Raw genomic sequence first — 27,439 nt, 5'->3', positions numbered from 1 at the left:
GCCCGGGAGCCCTGGGGTGGGCGGAGTTTAGGATAGGGGGCGGGCCGCTTCGTGGCGCCGCGGGCAGAGGTCTTCCGGTGGAGGATTTTTGGTCACTGCTGAGCAGTTGGGGCTTATTGGCCCCTCGGAAAGGGTACGCCTGGGAGGTGAGGAAATCGTTGTTACGTCAAAGGCCATTTCGTGCTAGACCACGATGGTTATGTACCTAATGAATGCCCATCGCAGTGTCTGTGGGGGGGGGGACAATGGTGAAGGGCAACAAAGTGGCCTTTAAAAGGAAAGGAGTTTATTGGGGCGCCTGGTGGCGCAGTCAGTTGAGCTTCCCACTTCCGCTCAGGTCATGATCTCACGGTTTTTGAGTTCGAGCCCCGAGTTCGACAGCTCAGAGCCTGGAGCCTGACTCGGATTCTGTGTCTCCCTCTCTCTCTGCTCTCACTCTGTCTCTCTCAAAAATAAATATTAAAAAAATTTTTTTTAGGGGCGCCTGGGTGGCTCAGTCGGTTGAGCGTCTGACTTCAGCTCAGGTCACGATCTCGTGGTCAGTGAGTTCGAGCCCCGCGTCGGGCTCTGGGTTGATGGCTCAGAGCCTGGAGCCTGCTTCCCATTCTGTCTCCCTCTCTCTCTGCCCCTCCCCCGTTCATGCTCTGTCTCTCTCTGTCTCAAAAATAAATAAATGTTAAAAAAAAATTTTTTTTAATAAACATTTTTTTAAAAAGTATAAAGGAATCGAGTTGCAGGACCATCCCAAGTAAACAGATCAGCAGAGTTCAATGTAATCCTCTTAAGGCAGACTGGGGTGTGGTATGTTTTGGAGAATTTTGGTTTTAGTTTTTTAATAAATTAGTTTGGGGGGGGTAGGATTACAGGATTTTTAAAAATTTTATTCCCTTAAACTTTATACACACACACACATACACATATATACACACACATATGTAATAAATCTACAGTTTTTAAGTGACCTAAAATTAAGGCTTTAGGACAATAAAAATCACCCTACTGAATGCAGGGGTAAATTGTCACAAGGTGCTTGCTGTTTTACAAAAACACCTTTTAACTTGTGTTACTTCATCTGTTCTTTATAATAACCACATGAGACAGTGAAGGGTGGGGATACTGTTCTCCTTTCACAGAGACAAAATGCAAGGCTCAGGGAGGTGAGAAGACTTGTTAACCATCAAATAGAGGGACAGTAACAGAAGACCACAATCCCCTCTCTTTTTGCCACACTACTGGGCCTTTAGAAATTTTTTTTAAGTTTATTTACTTATTTTTAAGTAATCCTTACACTCAACATGGGGCTGGAACTCACCATGCCAAAATCAAGAGTCTTGCTCTGCTGACTGAGCCAGCCAGACGCCCCCTACTGGGCCCTGCCCCCCCCCTCCCCCCTCTGCCCCGGGCCTTTATTAACCAGACAAAAGTGACCACACTGAGATCAGCTCCAACTACTGGACATGGTAAAGATCAGGTCTGAAGTGGCTAGTGGGGCTAGATGGATGATGAGTCCAAGGCCTCCCTAGATGTTTGATTTGAGCCGATGTAGTAGGTATCTGTTTTTTTAATCTGTTAAATATGTATTTTTAAACAACCAGAAACTTGAAAGTTCGAAGTACAGAATAAGGAACTTTTTCCCCTGAGCCATTTGAGATTACGGGCATACCTTGAAGACATCGTGGGTTCTGTTGCAGACCACGACAATAAAGAGAATATCACAATAAAGCGAGTCAAATGTACTTTCTGGTTTCCCAGTGCATATACAAGTTAGGTTTACATTATACTGCAGCATATTAAGTGTGCAACAGCATTAGGTCTCTAAGAAAATAGTATATGTACCTTAATTTTAAAATACTTTATTGCCAAAAAAAATGCTAACCATCATCTGAGCCCTCAGTGAGTCATAATCTTTTTGCTGGTGAAGTATCTGTCTTGATGGCTGCTGACCAGGGTGTTGGTTGCTGAAGGTGGGGTGGCTGCGGCAGTTTCTTAAAATAAGACAGTGAAGTTTGCCGCACTGACTGACCCCGCTAATGCTTTCTCTGTAGTGGACAATGCTGTGTGATAGCATTTTACCCACAGTAGTACTTTTAAAATGGGAGTCAACCCAGATTTAAGTAATATTGCCAATCCTTTGTTGTCATTTCAACAGTCGTCACGGCATCGCACTAGTAAATTTCATATCAAGAAACCACTTTCTTTGCTTATCCACAGGAAACAACTCCTCCTCGCCCAGTCACGTTTGATCCTGAGATTGCAGTGACGACTCAGGCCCATCCATCTTCAGGCTCCACTTCTTTTTTTTTTTAATTTTTTTTTTCAACGTTTATTTATTTTTGGGACAGAGAGAGACAGAGCATGAACGGGGGAGGGGCAGAGAGAGAGGGAGACACAGAATGGGAAACAGGCTCCAGGCTCTGAGCCATCAGCCCAGAGCCTGACGCGGGGCTCGAACTCACGGAGCGCGAGATCGTGACCTGGCTGAAGTCGGACGCTTAACCGACTGCGCCACCCAGGCGCCCCATTCAGGCTCCACTTCTGATCCTAGTTCTTTTGCTGCTGTTTCCACCGCGTCTGCAGTGACTTCCTCCACGGAAGTCCTGACCCTCTCAAAGTCATCTGAGAGTTTGGCATCAGTATTTCCCAGTTGGAATCCTGTTGATGTTGATATTTTGCTTTCTTCCCGTGAACCTTGCATGTTCTTAATGGCATCTAGAGTGGTGTGAATCTTTTCCAGAAGGATTATTGCCTGTGCTTTTGGTGTCCTAAGAAATCACTGCCAGATTCCTCATTAAGATTTCCTCCTATTTTCTTCTAAGAGTTTTATAGTTTTAGCTGTTACATTTGGGCCTTTGATCCATTTTAATTTTTGTATATGGTGTAAGACAAGCTTCCAACTTCATTCTTTGGTATGTGGCTATCCAATTTTTCCAACACCATTTGTTGAAAAGAAGGTCTTTATAGTACTTGGAGTATTTTATCTTAAGTATATATCACTCTGTAAACTTTAAAAAAAATTTTTTTTCAACGTTTTATTTATTTTTGGGACAGAGAGAGACAGAGCATGAATGGGGAACGGGCAGAGAGAGAGAGGGAGACACAGAATCGGAAACAGGCTCCAGGCTCTGAGCCATCAGCCCAGAGCCTGACGCGGGGCTCGAACTCACGGACCGCGAGATCGTGACCTGGCTGAAGTCGGACGCTTAACCGACTGCGCCACCCAGGCGCCCCCCCCCCCTTTTTTTTTTTAAAGCAATCTCTGTACCCAGCGCTGGGCTCGAACTCACAACCCCGAGACCCAGAGTCGCATGCCCTACCAACTAAGCCAGCCAGGCACCCCTGTAACTTTCTTTTCCTTTAGCAATGCTCATGAGATGTATCATGTTGATGCTCATAAGTGTTTAGCTCATCCTTTGAACTACTTTATAGTATTTCGCCATATGAATGGACAGTATTTTATTTATGCATTCCCCTTTCTGATAGACAATTAAGTTTTGTTTTCAGCTTTTCACTACACCATGTAATGCTCCAGTGAACATCCTCATCCTCAAAAATTCCTTTGTGCGTGTGAATCTTGAGGTGTGCTTATATTTCTTCTGAGCAAGGACCCCTGGAATAACACTTAACATTATTGCTATCTAGAATTCTCATTCTGCTTCTTTTTAAGCTATATTATAATTTATAGCCAGTGCTTATTAGGTATACCCCCCCTTGGTTGATGCACCCTGGATTTTTTTCCCCCCAAGTACATGTCTTTTCTTCCACTGAAGTTTTGCACACTGCAAACTCTCAGCCTTTGGATGTTTGAAATGTCATTTCCCCCTCACTCTGAATGACAGTGTAGCTAATACCAAATCCAGAGTTAGTGGTTATGTTCTCTAAGTGTGAATGTACTATTTCCTGGTCTTCAGGTACCCTGTTCACTGTTGCTAACTGTCTGCTGTCATCTGATAGTCTTTCCTTATGGAGTTTCTTTCCTAAAAATCTGGTTGATTTTTAGGGATTTATTTGTAATATATGTAGGTGAGGATTGTTTTTTTTAATGTACCTTTCTTGGAACTTGCGTGAGTACTTTCACCACAAGGACGCACACCTGTCTTTCTTCGTTTCTGAAGAGTGCCTCCGCTTTCCTTTTGAAGGCTTCCTTTTCCCTATTCACTAGTCTCTCCTAAAAGAGCTACTAAACATTACGGTAATGCTTCTAAATCTATCTGCCATATTTCTTTTTTTTTAATTTGTTTTTGAGAGAGAGAGAGAATGGGGGAGGCACAGAGAGAGGGAGACAGAGGATCTGAAGCAGGCTCCAGGCTCTGAGCTGACAGCACAGAGCCTGATGCGGGGCTCAAACTCACGAACCGTGAGATCATGACCTGAGCTGAAGTCAGACGCTTACCAACTGAGCCACCCAGGCGCCCCTATCTGCCATCTTTCTTAACCTCTCTCTTAGGTTTTCCTTTTATCTCTGCGGTGTGGTCAAGTAGATTCCTTAGTTCCGTTTTCCAAATCCACAAAAGTCCCCATACCATTCGCACAGAACCTAGTGTTTATCCCGTATGTAGACTGTATTTCCATAAAGCATTGTTTGGGGTCGCTTCTATTTTGTCATGTTTCGCTGGCAGCCTCTGCTTTGCTTTCCTCTGCTCTTTGCTCAGCCTGGTTCTGGCCTTCCTGGGTTAGTCTTGGTGCCCTGTCTGTGCCAGTGCTGCTGCCCTTTGCTGGGCTTTGTCTCGAGCTGCGAGCTTCCCGTCTGCTCAGGCCTGTAGCTGTTCTCTCCATTCTTGGTCAAAGGAGAGTTCCTCCCATTTTACTCTATGCTTTGGCATTGTAAATATCTCACTTGCCATTCGTAGGCATTAGGAGTTGAGGAGGCAGATGTAGGTGCACTCACTCCTCTGGTTTGAGTGCAAGTCCCCAGGCAGGCTGACAGGGACTGTCACTGTCACTGTTTCCCCCTCCACTGAGAGAGCTTCTCGAGGCTTCCATACTCGGTGCTGTGTTTTCAGCCTTCAACTCCGTCACATTCCAAACGCTGGGAAGCCCTCATCTCCAACCCCGAGGGTTTCCTGTGCCCGGAGTGGACTTTCAGATCAGGTTTCCTCTCGGTTAGGAAGGTGCAAGGTCAGGCCCCATAATGGACAGAGACTCTTCGCAGACGCACTTGGGCCGGATAACTGTTAAGATCTGAATTATTTCCCGCGGACTTTATGTAAAATTGGTTTGAAGGATCTGGTCTCCTCCTCCAGTGCCTGTTCTCGCCCTTGAGGTATTTGTTATTTGTACGTATTTTTGCCAGTGAAAAACAAACATATTTTCCAGGGTGCTCTATTTTGGATGGTAAGCTTCAGTCCTGCTACCCAGACTGGGACGTCCCCCCTCTGCGAGCACATGAGTGCAGTTAGCTGACCTCGGTGACCGTGGGGTAGGCAGGTGAACTCGGAGGTTAGAGAGGTCACTCTTTCTACAGGTTTCTCTCTCTGTGCCCACCTCCTAGGCAAGCTGAATCAGAGCACCACCTGCGCCTGCCTCAACCTGCATGGGAGGACTGGGTTCTTAGTTTCAGTCTCCCTTCCATGGTTCCAACTGGGCATACAGTCCTCTCTTCGTGGAAATGGGCTAGAACTTTGTATTTTAAGTCCTAAGTGCATGGAAGGTTCCCGGGAGGAACAGAATGCTATTTCCGGTGGTTGAGTTGCTTCTGTGTCACACCCGGATTCTGATGATGATTACAACCCTCAGAACTGAGGCCTCAGTGCCAGCACGTGGTGGTAAAGGGTGGCTGCGTGCCTTAAAATCACAGGCCCATTTCTAAATTATGTGTGCAAAAGAATCACCTGGAAGCTTGTTAAAAAAGTAGATCCTTTGACTGCCATCCCAGAAATTACTTCAGAAAATTGTGCCCAGGAATCGGCTTTTTCCTTCTACGTTCTTCGACGTTCTACAGGAACGTTTGTTTCTTGTTCCTGTTACAGATCTGTCTTAGCGAGTCTTAGTCTCTGCTCCACAGGCCCTCAGTCCTACGTCCAGGCTGAAGGAGCAGCCCTAGTGAGGAGAGGCCAAAAAGCCGGACTTGAAACAAGTATTTCTGGTGATCCCGGACCATACCTTGAACGCTAGGTCGTTTTAAAAGGCCAGTGTGTAGCATTAAACATTGTTCCTGGCAGATAAATGATTTCATGGTACATCTAAGATATCCAAAGATAAACAGCCTTTATTTTGCTCATTTCCGAGGAGGCACACAGTCTCCCTTATCATGTGATTATAAGCCATCTTATACGAGTAATTGACACCTGCTATAACTGTTTAGCATCCTTTACTAGTAAGATCATAGCTCCTATTTATTGAGCTCCTCTGTGCATCAGACACTCTGCTGAGCACCTCACATCAATAATCTTATTTCTTCCATAGCGATACAGAAAGGATTCGGTGTGCCCTGGCCTGAAGCTGCCAACAGCCCTGGATGATCTGGAAGGACTCTTGATATTCAGGTAGGGGCCCAGCAGGCCCAGCGGACCTTCTCTGAGGACCCCAAAGCAAGCTTTCACCCAAAATGATTAACTCACCGGTTTTTGAGGTGTGGCAAACATCTTCTCCCAGGTTGTCATTTGTATTTTAACCTTGATGTTTTCTGTCATACATAAAACTTTCAGTATTTTTTGGTAATAAAATCTGTTTAATCTTTTCCCTTATTACATCTTTCAGGTTTTGTGTTATGTTTAGAACAGCTCTCCACACCAGAGGTATAATAATACCCTGTATTTTCTTCAGTAATTTTGTAGTTTAATTTTTTTGTTCCTTTCTCTGGGACTAATTTCTGTGGAAACTGTGAGCTACAGATCTCTTACTTTGATAGTCAGTGACTTCAAGTACTATTTAAAGCAACCCATCTTTTTCCCCACTTCAAATAATCCTTTTATCCCACTAAATTCCCATCTACCTGGGTCTGCTTCTGGACTCTGACTTTGGTTCCATCAGTCTGTCTTTCCGATCCCACACCAGGTCACACGGACCATGTGTGGTTGCCTGAGAGTCCCTGGGGCAATGCCACGGGACAGGTGCCCTTTCCTCCCCTCGGCGCCCCCACCCCCACCCCCACCTCACCACCATTCAGAATTTGTTAGTACTCTCATGTATTTACTCTTCCAAATGAACTTTAGAACTCATCAAAATTCCAAAAGTATTCAATCACACTGGAACACACTGAATTTATGGACTGATTTGGAGAGAACCGAAATCCTTACAGGAGCATGATGTCTATCATTTACGTCCACTTACAGAATGGTCTTAGGTCTCCAGCTGATTCTCGTAGATTTTATAGGTTGCCATTCTGTTGTCTCCAAATAACGACAGTAGTAACTTCCTCTCCTTCGCCTGCTCTACTGTGGGGTTTATGGTGCCAGGACCCTGCTAAATAATAGTATGTCCTTGGCTAATTTCTTTTATAGGAATGCCTGTGGTGTCTGACTCTTTCGAATGTCATTAACTGCTGGTTTCTGATAGAGATTTTTAATCTAGATTAGGAGTTTCTTTGTAGTCTTAACTTACTAAGATTTTTAACAAGGGATAGATTTTAAACTTTACCAAATATTGCTTCGGCATCTATAGAGACCGTCAAAACCTTTGCTCTATTAATCGAAGCTGAATGAAGGCTGCTGAACAGACATACTGCCTCCTAATTCACTCTACATAACCCTAGTCCCTGTGCCAGGATCCAAATCCCTCTGTAGAAGCATGTACCACAGCTGAAGCTCCATGGCCTGACCGTAGGGACGGAGCAGAAAGCCTTCTCAAATTGCTCACGCTCATGGGGAGGGGCGGTGGACTGGAGGCTTCATTTTCCTTCCAGGGAAAGGAAGTATGCCAGACCAGATGCCCCCAGGGTGGGAAGGGGCTCGAGGACAGTGGTGTACAGAGTACAGGAACAGAAGAGGCGTCAGCGAGGACGGAAGACGCCCCCACGTCCCTGCCACCATCTCATACATCAACACACGGACCAGGCGCCCGGGGCCAGATGGGGGTTTTGGTACCTGAAGTGTGCTATGACCTCTAGCCATGACATGGTCTCTAGGGACGCATGGTCTCTTCCTGCCGCACCACAGCCGCTAGCCGAGGCGTGGAGTCCTCCCAGTGGAGTCATCACAGAAAGTGGAGATTCCTCTTCCTCCACCTTGCTAACTCTGGGTCCCCACCCAGCCATCACTCAGTTCCCGCTCACATCAGGACATCCAGTCCCTACGTAACCAGAGGACCCCCCCCACCCAGAACCAGCTCCCACCTCCAGTGACCCTGGCGCTGGGCTCCTACCCACTCAGCCTCCCCTATCTTTCCTGACCCTGCTTCTCCTCCATCGCATTTTGGGAGAAAGGTGGGTGCCTGAGCCTGTGCCCAATGGGTGCCGCTCACAACCCAAAGCAGAGGCTGGCACCGCCCACTCTGACCAAGGACCCTCTGGCCAAGATCTCACTAGCATCTGCCCTGTCTACCCAACACCGGGTTTGGGGTTGCCACCGAACACAGAAGCAACGAGAAACAGAAAATGAGGGCAGAGCCCAGTCTGTCACAGTTCTGAGAGGTAGATCGGGACAGGATACCCATCTGGTTTGTCCAACCCGACCTTATGTAAGAGGCAGTCTCTGTGGATGAACTTTCTCTTCAGGCCACAGGAAGTGCTAGCCCAAGCGGAGGCGGAAGGTGGCAATCTCCATGGGCTCCAGATAGATGTCAGTGCTGTTGGAGGGGGAGGCCAGAGGGTACAGTAACGTCAAGGAGGTTGGCTGCAGGAAACCCACATCCAGGCCGTGGAAAAGGCTCCCCAGGGCCACCTGTGGAGAGAAAAGATGGCACAGGGTTGTGCTGGGTGTTCACACGTTATGTGACACAGCTCTTTTCTCTGTATGACTTGCTGCCTCTTTAAGAACCTCACAGAGGCTCTGGCCCCTCTGGGCAACACGGTGCCCAGCTGTGCACGAGAGCTTGTGTTCGGGCCAGGGGCTCACTCTGCTCAACCCCAAAGCCCATCCACAGACCTCAGGGTAGGAACCACTGCACTGAGCAGCGAACTCCTTGAAGACAGGGACTGTGTTAGGTCCACTCCGGAATCGCCAGTGCCCAGCATGGGCTGTGGCACACGGGGGCACCTGTCAGCGCCTGCCTGAACCATGACCAGAGCTTTCAGAGCCGCAGCATGACGGCTTTGGATTTTTTTTTTTTTTTTTTTTTTTTTTTACTTTTTTAACCTTTATTGATTTTTGAGACAGAGAGAGAGAGAGCATGAACGGGGGAGGTACAGAGAGAAAGGGAGACACAGAATCCGAAACAGGCTCCAAGCTCTGAGCTGTCAGCACAGAGCCCGACGTGGGGCTCGAACTCACGAACTGCGAGATCATGACCTGAGCCGAAGTCGGACGCTCAACCGACTGAGCCACCCAGGCGCCCCTGGATTTTTATATCTGATGTTTTCCACTGCATCTGGCCGTGGCCCCTACTCACGGAGCACATGCCTTGTACAGAACGTGCCCCAGCCAGGCCTCAGTTGCTTTGAAATCACTCATCAACGGCTGCTCCCTTTTCTCTCCGCTGCCCACCTCACCGCAGTCTCCCAAGCCCCAGGCCTGCTGTGCCCCGGCGCACCGTGTTCCTGCTTGTACCAGGCCCCTCTCACCTTGCCTTGGCTCGTGGTACAGTTGAAGCCCAAGTTCTTGGCCTCAAGGCCGCAGTCGAAACCCTTGCGGTGTAAGATGAGTGCGGTTTCTGCCGAGGGCAGGGCGTCGTCCTGGGTGACAGACACAGAAGGGGTGGTGGGGGCGGGTGCTGCTCAGCGCTCGCGGGTGCAACGGCACTGCCCTCGAGGCCGCACCGGGACCAGGACCAGGAGGAGTGTGGGTGAGGAAAGGCCAGAATCCGGTCCTGGAGGTAGGAGCGGGGCGGGGTACTCACCTCGGCCTGCAGTGTCCGCAGGTTAAGCAGGTGGAAATCGCAGGGCAGGGAGGAGGCCAGGGGATGAAATGAGCGCAGACCGGGGCCCGGGAGCTGCCTCTTGGCTACGGGCAGGGCAAGCACGGGGGTATTCAGGTACGTGGAGGTCAGGTGGCTGAGGAGGGATGGGTAGCTGGTAGTGCGGCCATCCTGGACCTGCAAGGTCGGCCGAGATGTGGGCGAAGGGGCAGAGAGCTTTCCCTGAAGCGTCTGGAAGGCTCCAGCACCCTCCACGTGTGGTCACTCCCATCTCCCACAACCTACAGGGGACATGTCTCCTCTACCTTAGGGGTTTCTGCTTTCACACTAACGTGAGCACACGCCCTGTGAGCGCCATCCATCTCCCATCGCAGATCCTCAGTGCGGGAGAACGGGTGACAGACAGATGTGTGCCCATAACGGACGAGGCAAGTACCCTGAGTGATCCTGCGGTTCCGGGTCCAGCCCCACACCCATAGTGCCAGCCCCGATCCTCGGGCCCAGTGCTCCCCAAGCTGTTCCGACCGGGGGCGGCCGCTTGGGTGACTGCCCTGTATGCCACACTCACAGGCCTAAGCTGCACTTCCCCCAAGGCGGCCACTTTTCTGTCCTCTGGACTTCTGTCCCTAGTGCCACCTTCCTTCCAATCGCCCAGAATCTCTCCCTATCTCGGCAGTATCCTCACACCCACCCCCAACCTTTCCCTCCCGCGGCTCAGTTCAAGCCACCAACATTTCCCGCTTGAACAGCCTGTAAAGTATCACCTGCCTCCAGGCTCCCTGGAGATCCGCCCTATCCCTATTGTTAGATGGACAAGCTCAGGGCAGAGTCCGACAGCGTCCCTCCGTGCTCAGATCCTGCACTGGCCTCCAACATAAAGTCCAGACCCCACAGCCAGCCGTTCTGGGCCCGCTAGTCTGCCCCAACCGAACCCTGACCCCATGCTAGCCCAGCAACGGCCACTAGAACTTTCTGCAAAGATAGAAATAAGCTATACCTGCACTAATAGAGTAGCTGCTAGCCACTTGTGGCCACTGGGCACTTAAATGTGGCCAGTATGACTGAAGAACTGAACTTATTATATTTAGTTCTTTTAAGTCTATTTATTTTGAGAAGGAGACAGAATGTGAGCGGTGGAGGAGCAGAGAGGGGGGGAGAGAGAATCCCAAGCAGGCTCCATGCTGTCAGAGTGGGGCCCAACACAGGGCTCAGACTCAACAATTTTGAGATCATGACCTGAGCTGAAATCAAGTAGGATCCTTCACCCACTGAGCTACCCAGGTGCCCCTATATTTAATTTTAATTAACTTAAATAACCACATGTGGCTAGAAGCTACCACGCTGGACTAGCGGCTGTGGTCTAGCTGAGTGAACTCACTGCTCTTCCCTGTTTACGTGGTCTCCCTCTGCCTTAGTTTGTGCTTTTTTAAAAAAAAATTTTTTTAAAGGTTTATTCATTTTTCAAAGACAAACAGAGCGGGAGTGGGGGAGGGACAAAGAGAAAGGGAGACACAGAACCGAAGCAGGCTCTGGGCTCCGAGCTGTCAGCACAGAGCCCGACGCGGGGCTCAAACTCACAGACCGTGAGATCATGACCTGAGCCGAAGTCGGAAGCCCAACCGACTAAGCCATCCAGGCGCCCCAGTCCTTGTGTTTACATCAGACCCCATCCATCACAGCTGTGCCTGGTCAACATGTCCCCCAGAACCTGTCCTCGATCCCCTTGGCTCACAACGTTCTCCCGCTACTAACCAGCCAAGCTACTTCTGCCTCATTTGTACGCACGTAGCCTACCCCCCACCCCTACTCCCGAGGGAAGTCCTGGAGAGCAGGGTCAGTGTCAGAGTCTGTGTCCCTCTCGGGCCCTAAAGCACAGCGGGTGATCAGTAGCTCCTTGGTGGGTGAGGACTGAGCCACAGACAAGGAGGCTGGGTGGCAGGCTCCATCCTCCGCACGCTCGAAGTCCAGCTACCGCTGGCCAGTACCAGTTCGACCCCCCGTGGCTGGCCCTTACCTCTCGGTTATCGCTCCTGCTGCTGTGAAAGATCAAGCCCCTAAACATGGCTGCCAGTTTGGAGAAAAAGCCAGGCTGGTGGGGGCAAAGAAAGCCATGAGATGAACGGGGCTGGAGCAGAGAGGGTCAGAGAACATGGCGGCGGGGAGGGGGCACAGAGGAAGGCGGGAGATGGCTCGGGGGCACGGGCGACAGGACGCTGTGGGAGAAGGGAGGTGCCAGGCTGCCGGAGATGGAGAAGCAGAGCGTCAGACTGACCCCCCGCACCCCAGGAGCAGCACTACTCTCGCTACCCCTCGCCCGCCTCTAGCTCTGCCGCCCAAGGGACCAGCCTGACCTGGCTCCCCGGGAGGGAGGCCCAGAATTTACCTCACTGCCCAGGGTTCGCCGTTCCAACAGCAGGCGGAAATGGTTGCAGGTTCTTTTGTTGTCCTTGAGCCCTTGGCCCAGACCCCGGTTGTCGTCCTGCATCAGCCGACGGTCCAGGATCACCTCCAGCTGGCCTGGGGAAGTTCACCGTGAGCCCCAAGCAGATACTGGGCTTTGGAAGAATCCCAACCACAGGCCCCGAGGAAAAAGCCCGGGGAGCTACAGCCTCAAGCGGAGTCACTCAGGAGGGGAGGAGCGGGGGCCTGGAGCTGGAAGGGGACCGAGTGAAGGGCCGGTATCACAGAAGAGGAAACAAAAGAGGCCGGAGGGAGCAAGCAGGCCCTGGCAGTTTACCGCCCACGCTCGATGCCCGAGGAGGGGGAACAGACCTGGGAGCTCGGGCGGCGATCGCCAGCCGCACTGGCCACTTGAACAGAGTAAACCAGCGAACACAAAACTGCCATCGCCAGCCAGCAGCGCTTGCTGCAGCGGCCCCGGTCCAGGCAGCTGGGGCAGAGCTTGCTGGGACTAGAACCCGCGCCCTCCCACCCTCCTAGGCTGGGAAAGACTCCAGCTCTGCCGCCTCGTCCGTCACAAGGAGAGTGCGGAGAGAACAGGCAGATGGCAAATCAGACAGAAGCTCCAATCAGGTGTCGTTTGTGGTCACCCTGGGGAAAAGGGATGGCAGATGACCGCCTGTGCTTTCTTCATAAAATACGCTTGGGGAAGGGCTGGCCGCAAAGCAGACATATGTTGGGGTGAGGATTTTTCCCAGCACCTGTTTTTCTAAGAATCTCTTGAGAGCGTCCACTCAGATGGCCCTAACCATCTCCCCAGCCTGACATTCTGACTTCTGTAGTTCCTACGTATTTGTATCTTGAGCAATCCTTTTTTGGAAAGATATCCGAAAGTCCTAAAACGGACCCGTGCGTATATAACAATAATCTCTCAGCACGCTATTTTCCAGAAAGGCAGAGAGAATCCCGTGGGGTTCAGCTAGCAGTCGACAGCGTAGACAGAACCGTGGCAGAGCCTGACAGCGGGGCGATCAGAGCCACACTCCTGCAGCAGGGGGTCAGGCCTCCACTGCCCCAGCCACCAACCCCCCGGGGCGAAGCCTCTCGGCTCAGCCCTGCACAAAGGCTCTGTCCCAAACACGGACCATCTGAAGGCCTCAGAGGCCACCAAGAGCAAAGCGTTCACTTTACTCTGACGTAGGAGCCACCTCAGCTGGCCCAGTGTGCCCAGCCCTAGGCCAGCACTCCTCATGCCCGTGTTTGAATTCTTAAAAATGCCATTCTCTCTTTTAAAAACAGCATATGGGGGCGCCTGGGTGGCTCAGTCGGTTGAACATCCGACTTCAGCTCAGGTCATGATCTCACGGTTCATGAGTTCGAGCCCCGCGTCAGGCTCTGGGCTGATGGCTCAGAGCCTGGAGCCTGCTTCCCATTCTGTGTCTCCCTCTCTCTCTGCCCCTCCCCCATTCATGCTGTCTCAAAAATAAACATTAAAAAAAAATAAAAAAAAAAAAATACGGGCACCTGGGTGGCTCAGTCTGTTAAGCATCTGACTTTGGCTCAGGTCATGATCTCACAGTCCGTGAGTTCGGGCCCCACGTCGGGCTCTGTGCTGACAGCTCGGAGCCTGGAGCCTGCTGTGGATTCTGTGTCTCCTCCTCTCTTCTGCCCTCCCCCGCTCATGCTCTCTCTCTCTCTCTCTCTCTCTCAAGAATAAACATTAAAAAATTTTTTAAAAATAAAAAAATAAAAATAAAAAATAAAAACAGCATATGTTTTTCTTCTTTGCTGTTATAACATCACATGCACTTTTTCAACTGTCCCTACTCCCATCCCTGACCAGGAGAGTAACTGTTCAATACCGTGATGCTTCTTAAAGGGATCCAATGGGGCACCCAGCCCCCCACCCCCCACGTCACCTCCAAGGCTGCCTCCGCTAGGGGCGAGGGTGACGGCAGTGGCCTGCCCTCCTGCCATGCCCGTGTGTGACTGGCGGGAGTTAACGGCTTGCTGTTAATGGTTCTACAGGCATGGAGGTGATGTGGACTGGGCAGGGGTGGGGACCGCTGAGGGGAGAGGCCGGGGGCACAGATGGGCTTCCACCCCGCCCATCACTCTGTGTACCAGCTCCTGCCCCGCTCACCATCGTGCAGGCTGGAGACACCCAGGGCCTGTGCAGTGTGCAGGGTGAGGCGGTTCTGGGCGTCCTGGATGTAGGCCATGACCGGCATGGGGTAGAAGTTGGCCTGCAGGGGTAGCTTCTTCAGATAGCGCCGGGGCTGCACCTGGGAGGGGAAGGCCAGCAGGTCACAGGCATCCAGGCACCATGTGGGACCAACGGGTCCCCAGTCTGAAGGAGTCTCTGATCACTCTCGTCTCTGATTCCTCCCCCTCCCTCAGGGCAGACCGCTCCCAGTGCCTGCTGCATGTGCTCTCCGGGGCCCCGAAAATCACCTGAAAGCCATTGAGGTCCGTGAAGAAGGCACCCTGGCTGTCAATGTCTGTGCGGATGCGCAGGGCCAGCTCCTTGTTGACGTAGTCCCGGATGTCCACCAGGGACGACATGTCCAGAGACAGCCCCTCCACCCCTGGGCACAAAGACAAAGGGCGAGCATGGAGAGGCCGGAGAGACTGGGCAGGGAGAGGCTGTGCCCAGACCCCCGGCGACGCCCGCATTTCTGGAGGACCTTCTCTCTCAGAGAATTACCGTGACCCCACTGCAAACGATCCCTCTGTTGGGAACAGACGCATGAGCCGTGAGCAAAAGGAAGAGCAGCGCACACCCCTGCAGCCCCCGCCGCCCCTCGGACCTTCCGAGCGGCAGGGCTCACCTGGCAGGTTATAGAGCCGGACCACCTGGCGAACGTGCTCGTAGTACGCAACCACCTCTGAGAAGAAAGGGCCTTCGGTGACACGCAGCACGGGGGGGTCCCTGGGGACGTAGGGCTGGGGAAAGAGCAGGTGGCAGCTGAAGCCATAGCACGGAAGGCAAAGCCTGGGGGCACCGGCCCAGCCTCGGCGGAAGTGCTTCTGGCGGCAGGCCTCCGCCCGAGACCCCTGGCTGGGCCGGCCCAAGCCCCCCGCGGCCGTTCCTCGGCCACCCCGCCTCCCGGAGGCGGCCCCCGCGAGGGCCCTGGCAGCAGGCACCGTCCTGGAGAAAGGCCCGTGCCCCTCCGCCTCACCGCCTCGGGTCACGGGGCTCCTCGTGCCCTCCGCTGGCGGGGCCTCCCGAGGCCTGCGGGGGTGTTGAGGAGTCTTTAGGGTACCTGGGCCTCCCCGTCAGGCAGGAAGAGGTAGGCTCCGCTCTTGTCTTTGGACGTGCGGGTGCCATAGACGAGGAACTCCACGTCCACCCGCCGCTCCTGCTCCTCGTCCACCCTTCGGATGCTCTGCCAAGAAACACAGCCCTGACCCCTGGCCCCACACCAGCATGTCAGGCCTGCCCCCTGGGAGGGCACGGACGAACTTCCCCAAGGAGCCAGCCCAGCTTCCCCGTGCCTTCAGCCCGGAGCCAAGACGGCCCGCTCCGAGGCCCGCCGTCAGTCGGGTGTTGGCTCAGCACCGCCCCACCGCCACGCACACCCTCCTCGGCTCCCCGCCCTGGCCCTTTACCTTGAGGAGCCCGGTAAGGCCTGAGAACCAGACCTGCATGTAGCGGTTGCTGAGGGCGAAGTCTCCGGTGCCAGAGTCAATGACGCGTAGAGGGAAGGCGTCCTGTCTGCTGACGGACAGCTGCCGGCCGTGCAGGTAGATGCGCACAGAGGAGGGCAGGGTGCGGTGCCCGTCCAGGCCCAGCTGCAGCTGCAGCACGCCGAGGCCAAGGGCTGGCAGGCGGATGGGCACAGACACCTGCTGGCACAGGAAGGGTGAGGAAGCGCGGCCCACAGCACGGGCACCAGTTCTGGATGCAGGCCCGGGATTCTAGTCCTGGGGCTTTCTTACTAACTGATAAAGTCTGAGCAGATCCCTGTACCTGCTGGGGCCTCTGTCCCCTCCTCTGAAGGTGGAAGTGACATTACTTGCTTCGGGTCAGACTTTTAGGAGTCTCAAATGCTATTTGAGAAACTATGAAATGGCAATCGCACATTAACTTTCCATAAACACTTGATGAACGAAGAAATAACACGACACCCCGGCCCCATCCTCACTATTATCATAGTTTATCAAACTTCACCTGCCTTTCGAGGACAGACCCAAATGCCAACAGTGCTTGTCCTCTGGGCAACCCCTCTCCCCAAGACGGCTGTCCCCAACCTGGGGCGCAGGCAGGAGGGCAGGAGGCGGGTGTCACGAGGCAGAGGGAGGCCCCGGGGAGAGGCCGAGGATGAGCACGGAGGGCTGGGGCCCACCTCCCGGGCCCCCACCTTACCTGGTAGACGTCAGGGACCACGTCAGTGGCAGAGCTCCAGTGTGCGCTGATCTGCACGGCCAGGGGCTGACCCTCCTCAGAAAGGACACGCACCCGGGGCGAGCTGACCAGCAGGGACACCACACTGAACCGCTCCTGTTCCAGCGGGTTGAACAGCACCACGTACCTGCAGGTAGAGGCAGGCTCACCCAGGCAGGCTTTTCCTGGGCAACGGAGGCAGAAACAGAGGCCAAGAGTATCTGGGCAGGTGAGGGGGAGAGACGGTGGCGGGAGCCAGAGTGGCTTCGCCTCTGTGCCTGGCCTGGTCTGGCTCACCTGGGCGAGGAATCCAGTTGGATTACTGTGCGCTCCGGCAGGGCATCGTGATTCAAGCGGGTGTCATCCTGGAGTTAAGGGGGTGGCAAGGGAAGAACCATCACGGGCCTTGGCCTGGCTCGGAGTCTTGCCTCCTCCCCTGCCTGTCCCGGATGTGGACCACCAGCTTCCCTGGGCACAGATCCTTCACCCCAGGGCAGGGAAGGAAAAGAAGAGCGACACCCTCACACCACTGCTCTTGGATGGGACCGCACACGCCCGAGGGCGCCCGGAGCAGATGGAGGAGGGGGCTCACCATTTGGAGGAAGGGAGCCTCAGGGTCAAAGTGGTAAGCCTCCTTGTCCCCCAGCACCAGATAGTGTGCCGCGTTGATGATGACCTGCTTCAGGCTGACGAGGGAGCGCAGGAGCCTGCGGGGGACAGGGGGTGGGAGAGGGACCATGGAGAAGACGGCCACAGACTGCGCACCTCACCGGTAGGCCTGCCCCCTGACCGCCAGCCCGGCCTTTCTTTGGGACAGCGGGCAAGGGTGTGGAGCCGACGGGGAGCAGGAGAGGGCCCCCCCCACCTGACGCCATAGTCTGCCACGACCGCCTCCTTCGCAGTGCCGGTGATGGCATCGTGGTGCTGGAAGAGCCCCAGGGTGCGCCGAGCTTCCGTCAGAAGGGCGAAGTTGGAGAGCGGGTACTGGCTGGCCAGTCCAGAGCGGCGCGCGTGAGCTACAGCCAGGCTGTACAGGATCTCCGCGCCCCTGCCCAGAGACAGAGGTCAGCCTCCTGCCCACGCAACTCCCAGGCCCGCCCTCGCTCAGCAAGCCCCATTCCCTTCTTTCCACCACGTCTCTGCCTGCCTTGGTCTCCAAGCCTTCCTAGGGCCTTCGGAGCCGATCCAGCCCTTCCTTAAATCCCACAGCCGATTCTACTCCTTCCAGCCAGGAAGGCGGAAGGCGGAGTCTCACCGCAGGTGGGCTTCCAGGACCCGGTCCAAGCTCTTGTAGAAGGGCCGGGAAGTGTAATAGCCTGTCCAGTAATGGTCCTCTCGGTCGGCATAGGAGAAGAAATCCCCGCTCAGCACGGGAAACCCTGGGGGCCGTGCCCCCGGCTCTACCCCTGTCCTCTTGTACAGAGCGTCAAAATAGTCAGAGAGGGTGCCAAACTGGGCCTGTGGGGACCCCAAAAACCCGCTTCCATCAGTTCCGGAGTCTTCTGGGACCTGTCAGCCCCCCTCCCCCGCCACCGTGCTGCAGCCCAGTGCCAGGGGCAAGGATTCTGCTTACGCGCCCCACCTGCGATCACTACACGCCACCCTTTCCCACCGCACGCCAAGCCCGGGAGCCGGCAAGGAATTCTCACACCAAAGGGAGACCCTGCCCAAGAGTCGGGAACGGGGAGCACGGCGCCTTCGGGAAGGGCCAGGCTGCAGCACCGTGGGCCTCCCCCTTCCCCAGCTCAGCGTCCCCCCTCCCGTGCCCCCACACCTGCACGTGGAGGTCAGGTTTGCTGTTGAGAAAGTCAAAGAGCCGCTGGTAGTTGAAGAACTGGGCGTCCCACTCCTGGGGCTTGTCGTATCGGAAGTCATCCCCCAGCGGCACCAGGAGGACGTTGCTTCGGAACAGGCGGGACTTCTTCCGGTACTGGTCCAGGAGCAGCGCTGCCCTGCGGGCGGAAGGGCGCGGGGCCCGACACAGAGGCTCGGCGCAGAGGAAGGGAGCGGGGCGGCCCGGGTCTTCCTATGCTCGGCTGCAGTTCCCGGACTCCAGGCCGACACCATGCACAACAGCACGCCCCTGCCCCGGGGTCCTTCACACACACCACAGACGTGCCGCATTCCCCTGTGCCTCCCTTCAGGCTCTACAAGCCCGGCACCCCCTCCCCCCCCCCCCCCCCCCCTGCATCACCAGCGGTTCTCCAGCCACCCTTCTGCCCACGTCCCTCAGGGTGAGGGGCCTGGCACTGATGCGGGACTCCGGGGTGGGCCGACCGGCAAACAGAAGGCGGGACACACACCTCGGCCAGCCCGGTGTGCCGCGTGCGTGTACGGGAGCGTCTCCGGCAGCCCCACGGTCACACCAGTGCCGACCTCGGCCACCACGAGGGTTTCCCACACGAGAGGTTCGGCAAGGGCCTTTCTCCCCATCCCGACCCTTTCCTGTTCTCTTTCCTGAGACTAAGGATGGAACTTCACATTTACATCCGATAAATCCTATCTGGTTGGATTCGACCCACGTCGCACACAACCTACTGAGATCTTTTGGGATCCTGATCCTTTTGGGGGGGGGGGTCCTCATTCTGACACCCCAGCTTCACTTTGCCCACAAGTGAGCACAGCTCTGAAGACCTAAAATCAGAACCATACTATACCAGCTCTACATGTACTGGCTGAGTGACCCTGGTTAAGCTACTTAACCTTGCTAGGCCTCGGTTTTTTATAAGATGAGAATAGCATCAGTACCTACCATCATAATGTTATGAAAGTTAAAATGAACTAAATAAATTACTATTTGCTACGTACTTAGAACAGCACCTGGTAGGGGCGCCTGAGTGGCTCAGTGGGGTAAGCGTCCAACTTTGGCTCAGGTCATGATCTCACGGTCCGTGAGTTTGAGCCCTAAGTGAGTTTGAGCCCTAAGTCGGGTTCTGTGCTGACAGCTCAGAGCCTGAAGTCTGTTTCGGATTCTGTGTCTCCCTCTCTGTATGCACCGCCCCCACTTGTGCTCTCTCTTGCTCTCAAAAAAAAAAAAACACAATAAATAAATAAATAAATTCAGACTAGCGCCTGGTACACAGTAGGAACTATATACACACGTTTGTCACTTTCTTTTTCATCGAAGTTACTGGTAAAATCAATAGGAACCAAAACCTTGTAGCATCTCATTAAAGCTTTTTCTCCATTTAGACCAACCCAGTCGTTGGCATGTTACAGGTATTGTAGGTCAGCCTGCCCCTAAGCTGCTTAACTGTGCTGATCCAGCTTGTGCTTCCCTACTTTGTTCTCAAGAGAGGACTCCTAGAATACCACTTCCCTCTAATTTATCAGCCTTGTAAGCCTTTCAAAGGAGAAAACGAAGTTACTCTCATGACTTGCTCTCTGCAAAGCTGGGCTGGCATCTGATCACAGCTGCTGCTTGAAGAAAAATCACCCCTTAATAGTCCTGGATTCTTGCTTGGAATCTGCATTTAGATTTCTGGCTTTCAGAAACAAAAGACCACTTTCTTTCCCTTTTGGTCACATGCTTCACCTCGTGGACATCATGGAAATCAGAGTATTGCCTCATGAAAACCAGCTCAACTTGTTACATTCTCAAGGCTAGTGGGTTCCAGCCAACCCACGGTTCAGGTCACTGGTAATCTGTTCTTTCCAGGGTGGGCGGAGGCGGGGGCGGACTTCAGCCACAGAGACATCTTCAGGGGTCCCTAACAACCCCCCAGGGGGACAGGTGTGCTTTCTCTGATGCTGGGGGCTGCTGGGCAGGACCGAACATGTTGTGAATGGTCCACAAGCACTGGGGGATCCTGGCCTAATCAAGCTAAGGCAAGATGCCTGCAGTAAACGAAGGCATATTAGGCCACATGGTACAAGAAACTTTACCTTTTTTAAGAATTATTCACTTCTGAGTCGGTCAACCGGCTCTGGCAGTTTGTTAGGACGCTGGGAAACACACTCATTTGGGGAAATAAAACCATTCTGGAAAAGGTGGTTCCTTAGAGCTGCTCCAGCTTTCCAGGGAGGCTCAGTGAAGGAGCCGCCACCTTAGCGGCTGTGGACCTGAACTCACCACCTGAGCCCCACCGCCCCCGCCTGCCATTTTACAGAGGTACAACCAGAAGCACCCCCGTGCAGCAGAGCCCACGCCAAGGCCAGGTCTCCTGGCTCCCCTGTGGAGTGAAAATGGCCCAGCCTAGGCCGGGAGCAAATACCTCTCAGCCACGTTTGCCTCTGTGATCGCCCGGGGCGGCACCTTCCAGGGGCAGTTTATGCGCCCACCAGGCAAGCGTTTGAAATCAAACTGGCAGCAGATCTTGGGATCCGGGCCACAGGTATGGGGCACATCGTAGCTGTAGAAGGGCATCATGTGGCAGAAGAGGTCTGTGCTGGAGTCCGAGTCTGTAGAAGACACACCGGGCAGTCGGCCACCAGCAGGCAGCCTCCGGAGCGGGTCACGGAGATGCCAGGAGGGTGGGGATCTGCTCCAGCCACGCGCAGCTCTGACAGAAGGTGAGGCCTGGACCGGACTTAAGGCTGCAGAAGACGGGCAGGCCAAGGGGCACAGGGAGGGATCTGGAGCCCACAGTTCCCGGGACAGACCCTCAGTATAGACGGGGGGGCTCTGCAGAGGCCAGAGGTCAATGTGACCGATCCCCAATGTAACCGGAAGGAGGACAGTACTTCTGGCGGTCTGTGCAAGTGCTTGCTGGTCTGCTCTGAAGGACGTGGGTCTTACCCTCATGCCCTGCCCTTCCCTCCCACAGTGAGCACTACTCCTGTGACCCTCCACCCTACCTGGTCTTACCCCAGTTCTGTCTCCACATGAACTCCAGACTGTGGGTGGAAGCAAAGTGCTTCTTGATGGCATAGTGCACTCTCTGAATCAGCATGCTGGTCAGGTTGGCACGGCGCAGCAGGTAAGGAATGGTGGGGCTGTGTCCAAAGGGGTCCACGGCCCAGCCAGAGCGTGGGGTTGCTCCTGAGAGGGCACGGAAGCCAGAGGTCCTGAGGGGTTCAGGTCCTGGGGACCCCGCTCCTTTCCTGCCATCATACTGAGCCCATGCCTGGTGGAATCGGCCTAGAGAGGAACCACCCCCCTGCCGATCCCTGTGCCCAGCCCCTGCTGTTCCCTGGCCCAGCTACAGGGGCAGACTCTCCTTCCTGAGCCCAGACTCACCGAGGTTTTTCTCCAGCCATTGGTGTCCTTCAATGAGCTGGTCAATCAGGGCAAAGTAATGGGAGTTGGCCTCGTCCGGCATCACCCAGCCTCCTGTCACAATCTCCAGCTGCCCGTTTCCCACCAGCCTGGAGTGAAGGACTCACACTCAGCGTGGGGCAGGGATGCTCTGCCCAGTCCCGCCAACCAGAAGATGCGGGGATCTGTGCGCACAGGCCTTACTGAGCCCGCTCAACCACACCCGGGACCAACAGAACAAACAGGCACTCTCCTTTCCCTCCATACAGCCTCCATGCTGTCCCGGCCCTGCCTCTCTCCGGACCAGGCCCCACGCTCCCTCTTGGCTTGTGCGTACGCCTGCACCTAACTCTGATTTCTCCCGACACCGGTGACCCAGTGGCCATCACACCAGTCCCTGCCGTCTCATTCTCGGCCCCTCCACCATGCCCTTTCCCCTCTGCCCTGCTTCCCCTTGCCTCCCCCTGCCACCCACAGTGTGGCACCCAGCTGCTCTGGCCCCCAGTCCAGGGCCCAGAGGCCAGCCTTCCCATGCCTCCCCGGCGGGCACTGGCCTTCGCACGGCTGCTTTCTTCTGCGCGTTGATGTTGTCCCACCACTTGGCAAAGAAGGAGACTTCCGCCCAGAGGAAGCGCCGCCGGGGGTCCTCCTGCAGCTTGGACACCATGCTGTTGAGGATGTGCTGGGTCTGCTCAGTGTAGTACTTGTCAAAGGTCTTGATCCAGCCTAGGGCACCAGCACAGGATACCCTGAGGATGCCAGCATCCTCTGCCCCTCCCTTTCCTCTGCCATCACAAAGCTCTCTGCACAGCCCGGCCCCCGGGGCCCTGCTGGGTCCTCACCTGGGTCATTGTGAGAGTGTGGCACCACGAACACCTGCAAGTCTTCGGCGTCCCAGTCGTGCGGGCTGTAGGAGATGTCGAAGCCTTGCTTCCACACGCCGCCATCCACGTTGTCAAACGGTAACTCCTCCGATATAGTCAGCATCTGCCAGGCCAGAGAGTAGCTCAGTGCCCATCCACAGCCACCAGAGGTCCCTGCCGGCTCTGACCCCTACCTGCAGCTCTGGCTTCTGGCCCCGGCCCCCCAGAGCAAACTGGCAGTCTTGGGGGGAGACAGAGAAGAAGCTGGGCCGGGGCTCTGGCGGCACCACCCAGGAGCCGTTGGCCGTGTAGTAGGGCACCATGGCGGGCGGGCCCTCCGCATTGGCCGTCAGCTCCAGCACAGAGTCCTTGATGTGGCTGATGATCTCATGGTTCTCCTCCAACAGCTGTTCCAGCTGCTCAATGCGGTTCTGCAGCACAGAAATTTGGCTCTGCCGAAAGACCAGAAAGCAATCACCCACGGCTCCTTGTGCCACAGGAAGGATCTCTGCATGGGGCCCACCACCCAGGGCCTGTGGTCCTTCCCTCCCCAACTGAAGGCGGAACCACGAGCCTATGGGGCTGGATGGCTGTGGTCCGGTGAGGAAAGATGTGCAAATCACTACAGAGAACTGCAATCCGCTGGGGTTGGGAGTGCCCCCACTCCCTGGCTCGTGGATGGCAAAGATTTCATCTTGCGTGCCTCTTCTCAACAACCAGTGTGGCCTGTCAGGAGCGCTGTGCTGACAAGGATTGCATCCGGGCTTAGTGGGAACGAATGCTGCAATCCATTAGCAATGTCTGCCAAGAATTCAGGAGGACAAGCCGGCAGTTCGCCTTTTCCCTTCCTTCTTTCTTTTTGCCATCACTGTTTTTGATCTCTGGGCTTCTGGAAAATCTGCCTTTTGGGAAGAAACCCTCCTGTCCTGGGCTGACACGGACTCTCAGCCTGAGCTCAGAGACTGGTACACGAAGAGATTAGCAACCAGGCATGACTCACCCGGGGGAAGTTCCCACCATTCTGGTGACGGGTGGGATCATGCTGCACTCGGTCCAACATGAGGTAGAGCGAGAAGACGGCCACACAGAAGATAGCAGCCCCACACACTGTCACCTGCTTTTTCAGCTTCATACTGGCCTCCACACACACCTGGCAGGAGGGAGGGACACCATATGCAGCCCCGGCAGACAAAATCTCTGTTGGTCTTTCCACCAAATGCCCCAGTGCGTGCCTGAGCGTTACTCTCAAGGAACACCTATTTGCCTGACTCCAAAGAAAAAGCAAGTTTCTAAGCCCCAAATCCCAACACCGGCTGTGGATCCTGACCCAACCGGGATCCTACTCTCTTGGCTGAGACACAGAAAGCGCAAGTATGTAAAGCTGGTCCTGCCTGGTCCTGGTGGGAGCTCTGCCCCTAGGGTACAGAGGATGCTGTCTCCCAGGCTAATGCCATAAAAAACACGACCGGATAACAAACTTTCCAGCTCTGCCTCCAGAGTTCACCTCACAACCTCCTGATTCTAACCAGCTTTCTGCATCGCTTGCCTACAAGAAAGATACAGCCAATCAAAGGAGGTGAGTGTCCAGGTTCCTTGGCCACGTGCTTCTAGTTTCCGAGGAAGAAACTGGCATCCAGTTAAAGAAACGGACAGGGAAGCCTTTCTCCCTGCCCTCTTGGATCAGACTGATACTCACCAGAAAGAGTGCCTGGCACAGCACCTCTCTCATTAAGAAAAACATAATGAGCTTAAAAGGCAGCAGCAGTGGCTTGTATTTCTAACATAAAGAGGGCCCTGCATCTTCTCCCGGCCGGTTCTGATTCCTGCAGTGGGTAACTTTCGGCCTTTGCTTATACAGCACTCAGGGAACCCCCTGGGAAGCCAGCAGTGATTGGTGCCGAATGTCTCCTGGCTATGGGGAGGCTGGGCACAGCTGCCCCGCTGTGGTCCAACTTCGGAAGACCAGTGCCCGCTACCACCGCCCGCGGAAGCCTACTTGCCTGCTGGGTGGAGGGAGGCCGCTAGGTGCTGAGCCGAGCGTGGGCGGAACCGCCGCCCCGGAGACTTGCTCCGGCCCCGGGACCGAGGAGCTCTGTCGCCTCTGCGCCGTTTGCCCTACTTAGCGCGATCTGATTCCGCACAGGAGCCTCCGGGCAATATTTTTAGCCCTTGGAGGCTGGGTCTAGGCCAGAGTGGGTGGAGCTGCGAGGAGGGAGTTGGGTCACCGGGTGGGTAGGCACCTGCCGCCGGGTCCCGCCGGCCCAGCCCGCTCCCGGCCCTCCCGGCCGAGGCCCTCTCCGACCCTCCCAACCCCGGGGACCGCAACGACAACGGCCGGGTGCGGGAGCCCGGGCCGCCTCCGAGCCCAAGCGCCGCTCGCGCTCCTGCCTCCCACCCCGGCCGCGGCCCGGGGTCAGACGGAAACCCCTCCACCACCACGGGTCCGCCCGGCGCGTTACCGTCCGCAGCCGGCCTCCGAGCCCCGCCGGCCGAGCTGCGCCCCTCACATCCCCGGGGGCGGCGGCCCGCGCGGAGGCAGCGACGCAGGCGAAGGCGGGCGTCCGCCCAGCCGTCGCCGCCGGCTCCGCGCGCCGTAGCCGCGCTCCCGCGGGGCCGGGGGCCGCCCGCGCGCTCTGCTGCGCCCGCCCCGCGCCGGCCCCCCTCGCCTCCCGCCGACTAGCGCGCGGGGCGGGGACAGCTGCGCCGACCCCGCCCCGCCTCCTCCGCGCCGACCCCGCCCCGCCTCCTCCGCGCCGGCCCCGCCCGCCGGCCGGCCCCTCCAGCGCGGTCCCCGCTTCCGGTCCCGGGCGCCGGCAGCGGAGCCGCAGTGCGCAGCCGCAGCCCGGGCCCGGCCTCGGCTCGCTGCGACACCTTCGCGAGGGGCGCGTAACTTCATTTTTCCCGATGTCACTAGCGTGAGCGCATTGCCAAGCAGTAGTAGAAACATTCTTCCTCCATTTCATCCGCCGAGCAGTGAAGTCCGGTCTCCGGACTCGCCTGTTCTGCTCCACGTCCCCTTAATCCGATGCAGTTACGCTTCTCAGGCCAAGGGGTGCTGCCGCCCGTGGGTGCGATCACGATGCCTATGCGTACTTGCCACCCCTTGAGAAAGACATCATTTTCGTGGTGTTTCTCCTTTTACCTGGCGTCTGGGTGGTTCGTACTTTTGCAGCATCAAAACCCCTACCGCAGTGAATATCTCCATGAATTCCACATCTGCTCTCTTTTTATGTTAACTGTCTTAGGACAGAGTCCCAGCAGTGAGGTTTCCTGGGCAAAAGGTAAAGACCCGTGTGCCTGATGATACTTGGCATTCTATTGCTCCCCCGAAGGATTGTGCTGTCAATTACAAACTGGTGAATATTGCTTACACAATTTTTTGTTTGATTAGCCAGATTTACACTGTCATCTCATTGTTTTCACTCCTGTCTCTTTTATTACCACAGACATTTTTCTAGATTTATTTAGGAACCGGAATCCCTGGTTCTCAGGTGTTAGACTTAGGCTAGGTTCATCATTCCCTGTGTCTCTGTGATTTGCCCTGTGTTCTGGGAAATTTCTCTCCCAACCCTACTACTGAATTTTTCGTTTTGGCAATCATAACTTTCAAGAGTTCGTTTGTTCTCTAATGATTTTTTTTTTGAGTTTTTTTTTAACTGATGTATAATTTACAGTTTCTGGCACAAGTCTTCAGTCTACAGCTGGATAAGTTTTGATAATTGTATACACTAGTATAATCACTACCCAGATCAAGACAAAACATTCCCTGGGGTGCCTGGGTGGCTCAGTCTGTTAAGCATCCGACTTTGGCCTAGGTCATGATCTTGCTGTTCTGGGTCTGAACCCCAGGTCGGGCTCTGTGCTGACAGCTCAGAGCCTGGAGCCTGTTTCAGATTCTGGGTCTCCCTCTCTCTGCCCTTCACCCACTCATCCTCTGTCTCTGTCTCTCTCTCAAAAATAAACATTAAAAAAAAATTCCCATCATCCCCAAAATGTTCCCCTCTGTCAAGAGGTTAAGCAGTCCCTAAGCACAGCATGGTGGCGTTATAACAGGGGCACAAGAGTTACTACTGAAGACACTAGGTTGGCCTGCCACATTTCCGTAGACTCAGCCAGTAAGGAGACCACAAGCCCCAATGGATGCAAACCCAGCTTTTTACTCATACAGGCAGCAAAAGCAAGACCAACATGGTGTCACTTTCCCAGGTCAGAGGACAAAGGGAACTGGAGGGACCAGATGATAGGCCATGTGGTGGTAGGACTCTCTGTGGCTAAGGAGCCAAGCAGACACTTTCGTGGCCTGCAGCTGCCCCCTAATGGAGGGAGGGACCAATTGAAGGATGCACCTAGGAGGAGGGATGAGAGATGGCCTTGTGGCAGTGTCCCCACAAGGCAGGGTGGCTCCTCACCAGGCTGCTTATGTCCTCGTGCTGCAGGAGGAATCGAAGGCTGCATGTTGCAGGAGGACTCCTAATGCATTCTGCCACAACTTGGGTGGGACTGTGGTCAAGCCTGACTTTCGTGGCCTATAGGGAGCTATGCAAGTCATTGGGACACTGTGTCAGAGCTGTTCCCTACAACAAGGCTTCCTGCCACCCCAGCCTTTCATGTGTCCAGTTAAGAATTATTTTCAGGAGCATAGCC

The 27,439-nt window shown here is 54.8% G+C and overlaps 1 protein-coding gene and 1 long non-coding RNA gene across 3 annotated transcripts; one reads left to right on the top strand and one right to left on the bottom strand.

Moving 5' to 3' along the window:
• The first annotated feature begins 41 nt into the window (after positions 1–41).
• On the top strand, positions 42–6,683 carry LOC125167883 (uncharacterized). Its single transcript, XR_007152978.1, has 2 exons — positions 42–146; positions 6,403–6,683. It is a non-coding gene; the product is annotated as an uncharacterized LOC125167883 (long non-coding RNA).
• On the bottom strand, positions 6,188–25,409 carry MAN2A2 (mannosidase alpha class 2A member 2). 2 transcript variants are annotated; one of them, XM_047862742.1, is made up of 25 exons: positions 25,255–25,409; positions 24,796–24,997; positions 23,796–23,945; positions 22,990–23,247; positions 22,775–22,919; positions 22,487–22,658; positions 21,915–22,042; positions 21,543–21,716; positions 20,950–21,136; positions 18,510–18,687; positions 17,991–18,193; positions 17,601–17,783; positions 17,328–17,442; positions 17,033–17,100; positions 16,718–16,883; positions 15,961–16,197; positions 15,615–15,737; positions 15,180–15,294; positions 14,803–14,936; positions 14,492–14,633; positions 12,332–12,465; positions 11,963–12,037; positions 9,931–10,125; positions 9,656–9,766; positions 6,188–8,816 (listed from the first exon to the last, which is right to left on the bottom strand). In XM_047862742.1, exons 3-25 carry the CDS (start codon positions 23,925–23,927, stop codon positions 8,664–8,666), a joined length of 3,528 nt encoding a protein of 1,175 aa, XP_047718698.1. In that variant the 5' UTR covers positions 23,928–23,945; positions 24,796–24,997; positions 25,255–25,409; the 3' UTR covers positions 6,188–8,663. The 2 variants fall into 2 exon arrangements, with proteins under 2 accessions (XP_047718698.1, XP_047718699.1); XM_047862743.1 differs by lacking the exon at positions 11,963–12,037.
• Between the last annotated feature and the right edge of the window lie 2,030 nt (positions 25,410–27,439).

This window comes from Prionailurus viverrinus, chromosome B3 (genome assembly GCF_022837055.1).
Source record: "Prionailurus viverrinus isolate Anna chromosome B3, UM_Priviv_1.0, whole genome shotgun sequence".
Taxonomy (NCBI): domain Eukaryota; kingdom Metazoa; phylum Chordata; class Mammalia; order Carnivora; family Felidae; genus Prionailurus; species Prionailurus viverrinus.
Note: the sequence above shows the minus strand (reverse complement) of the source record. Positions and strands in the feature narration are given on the sequence as shown.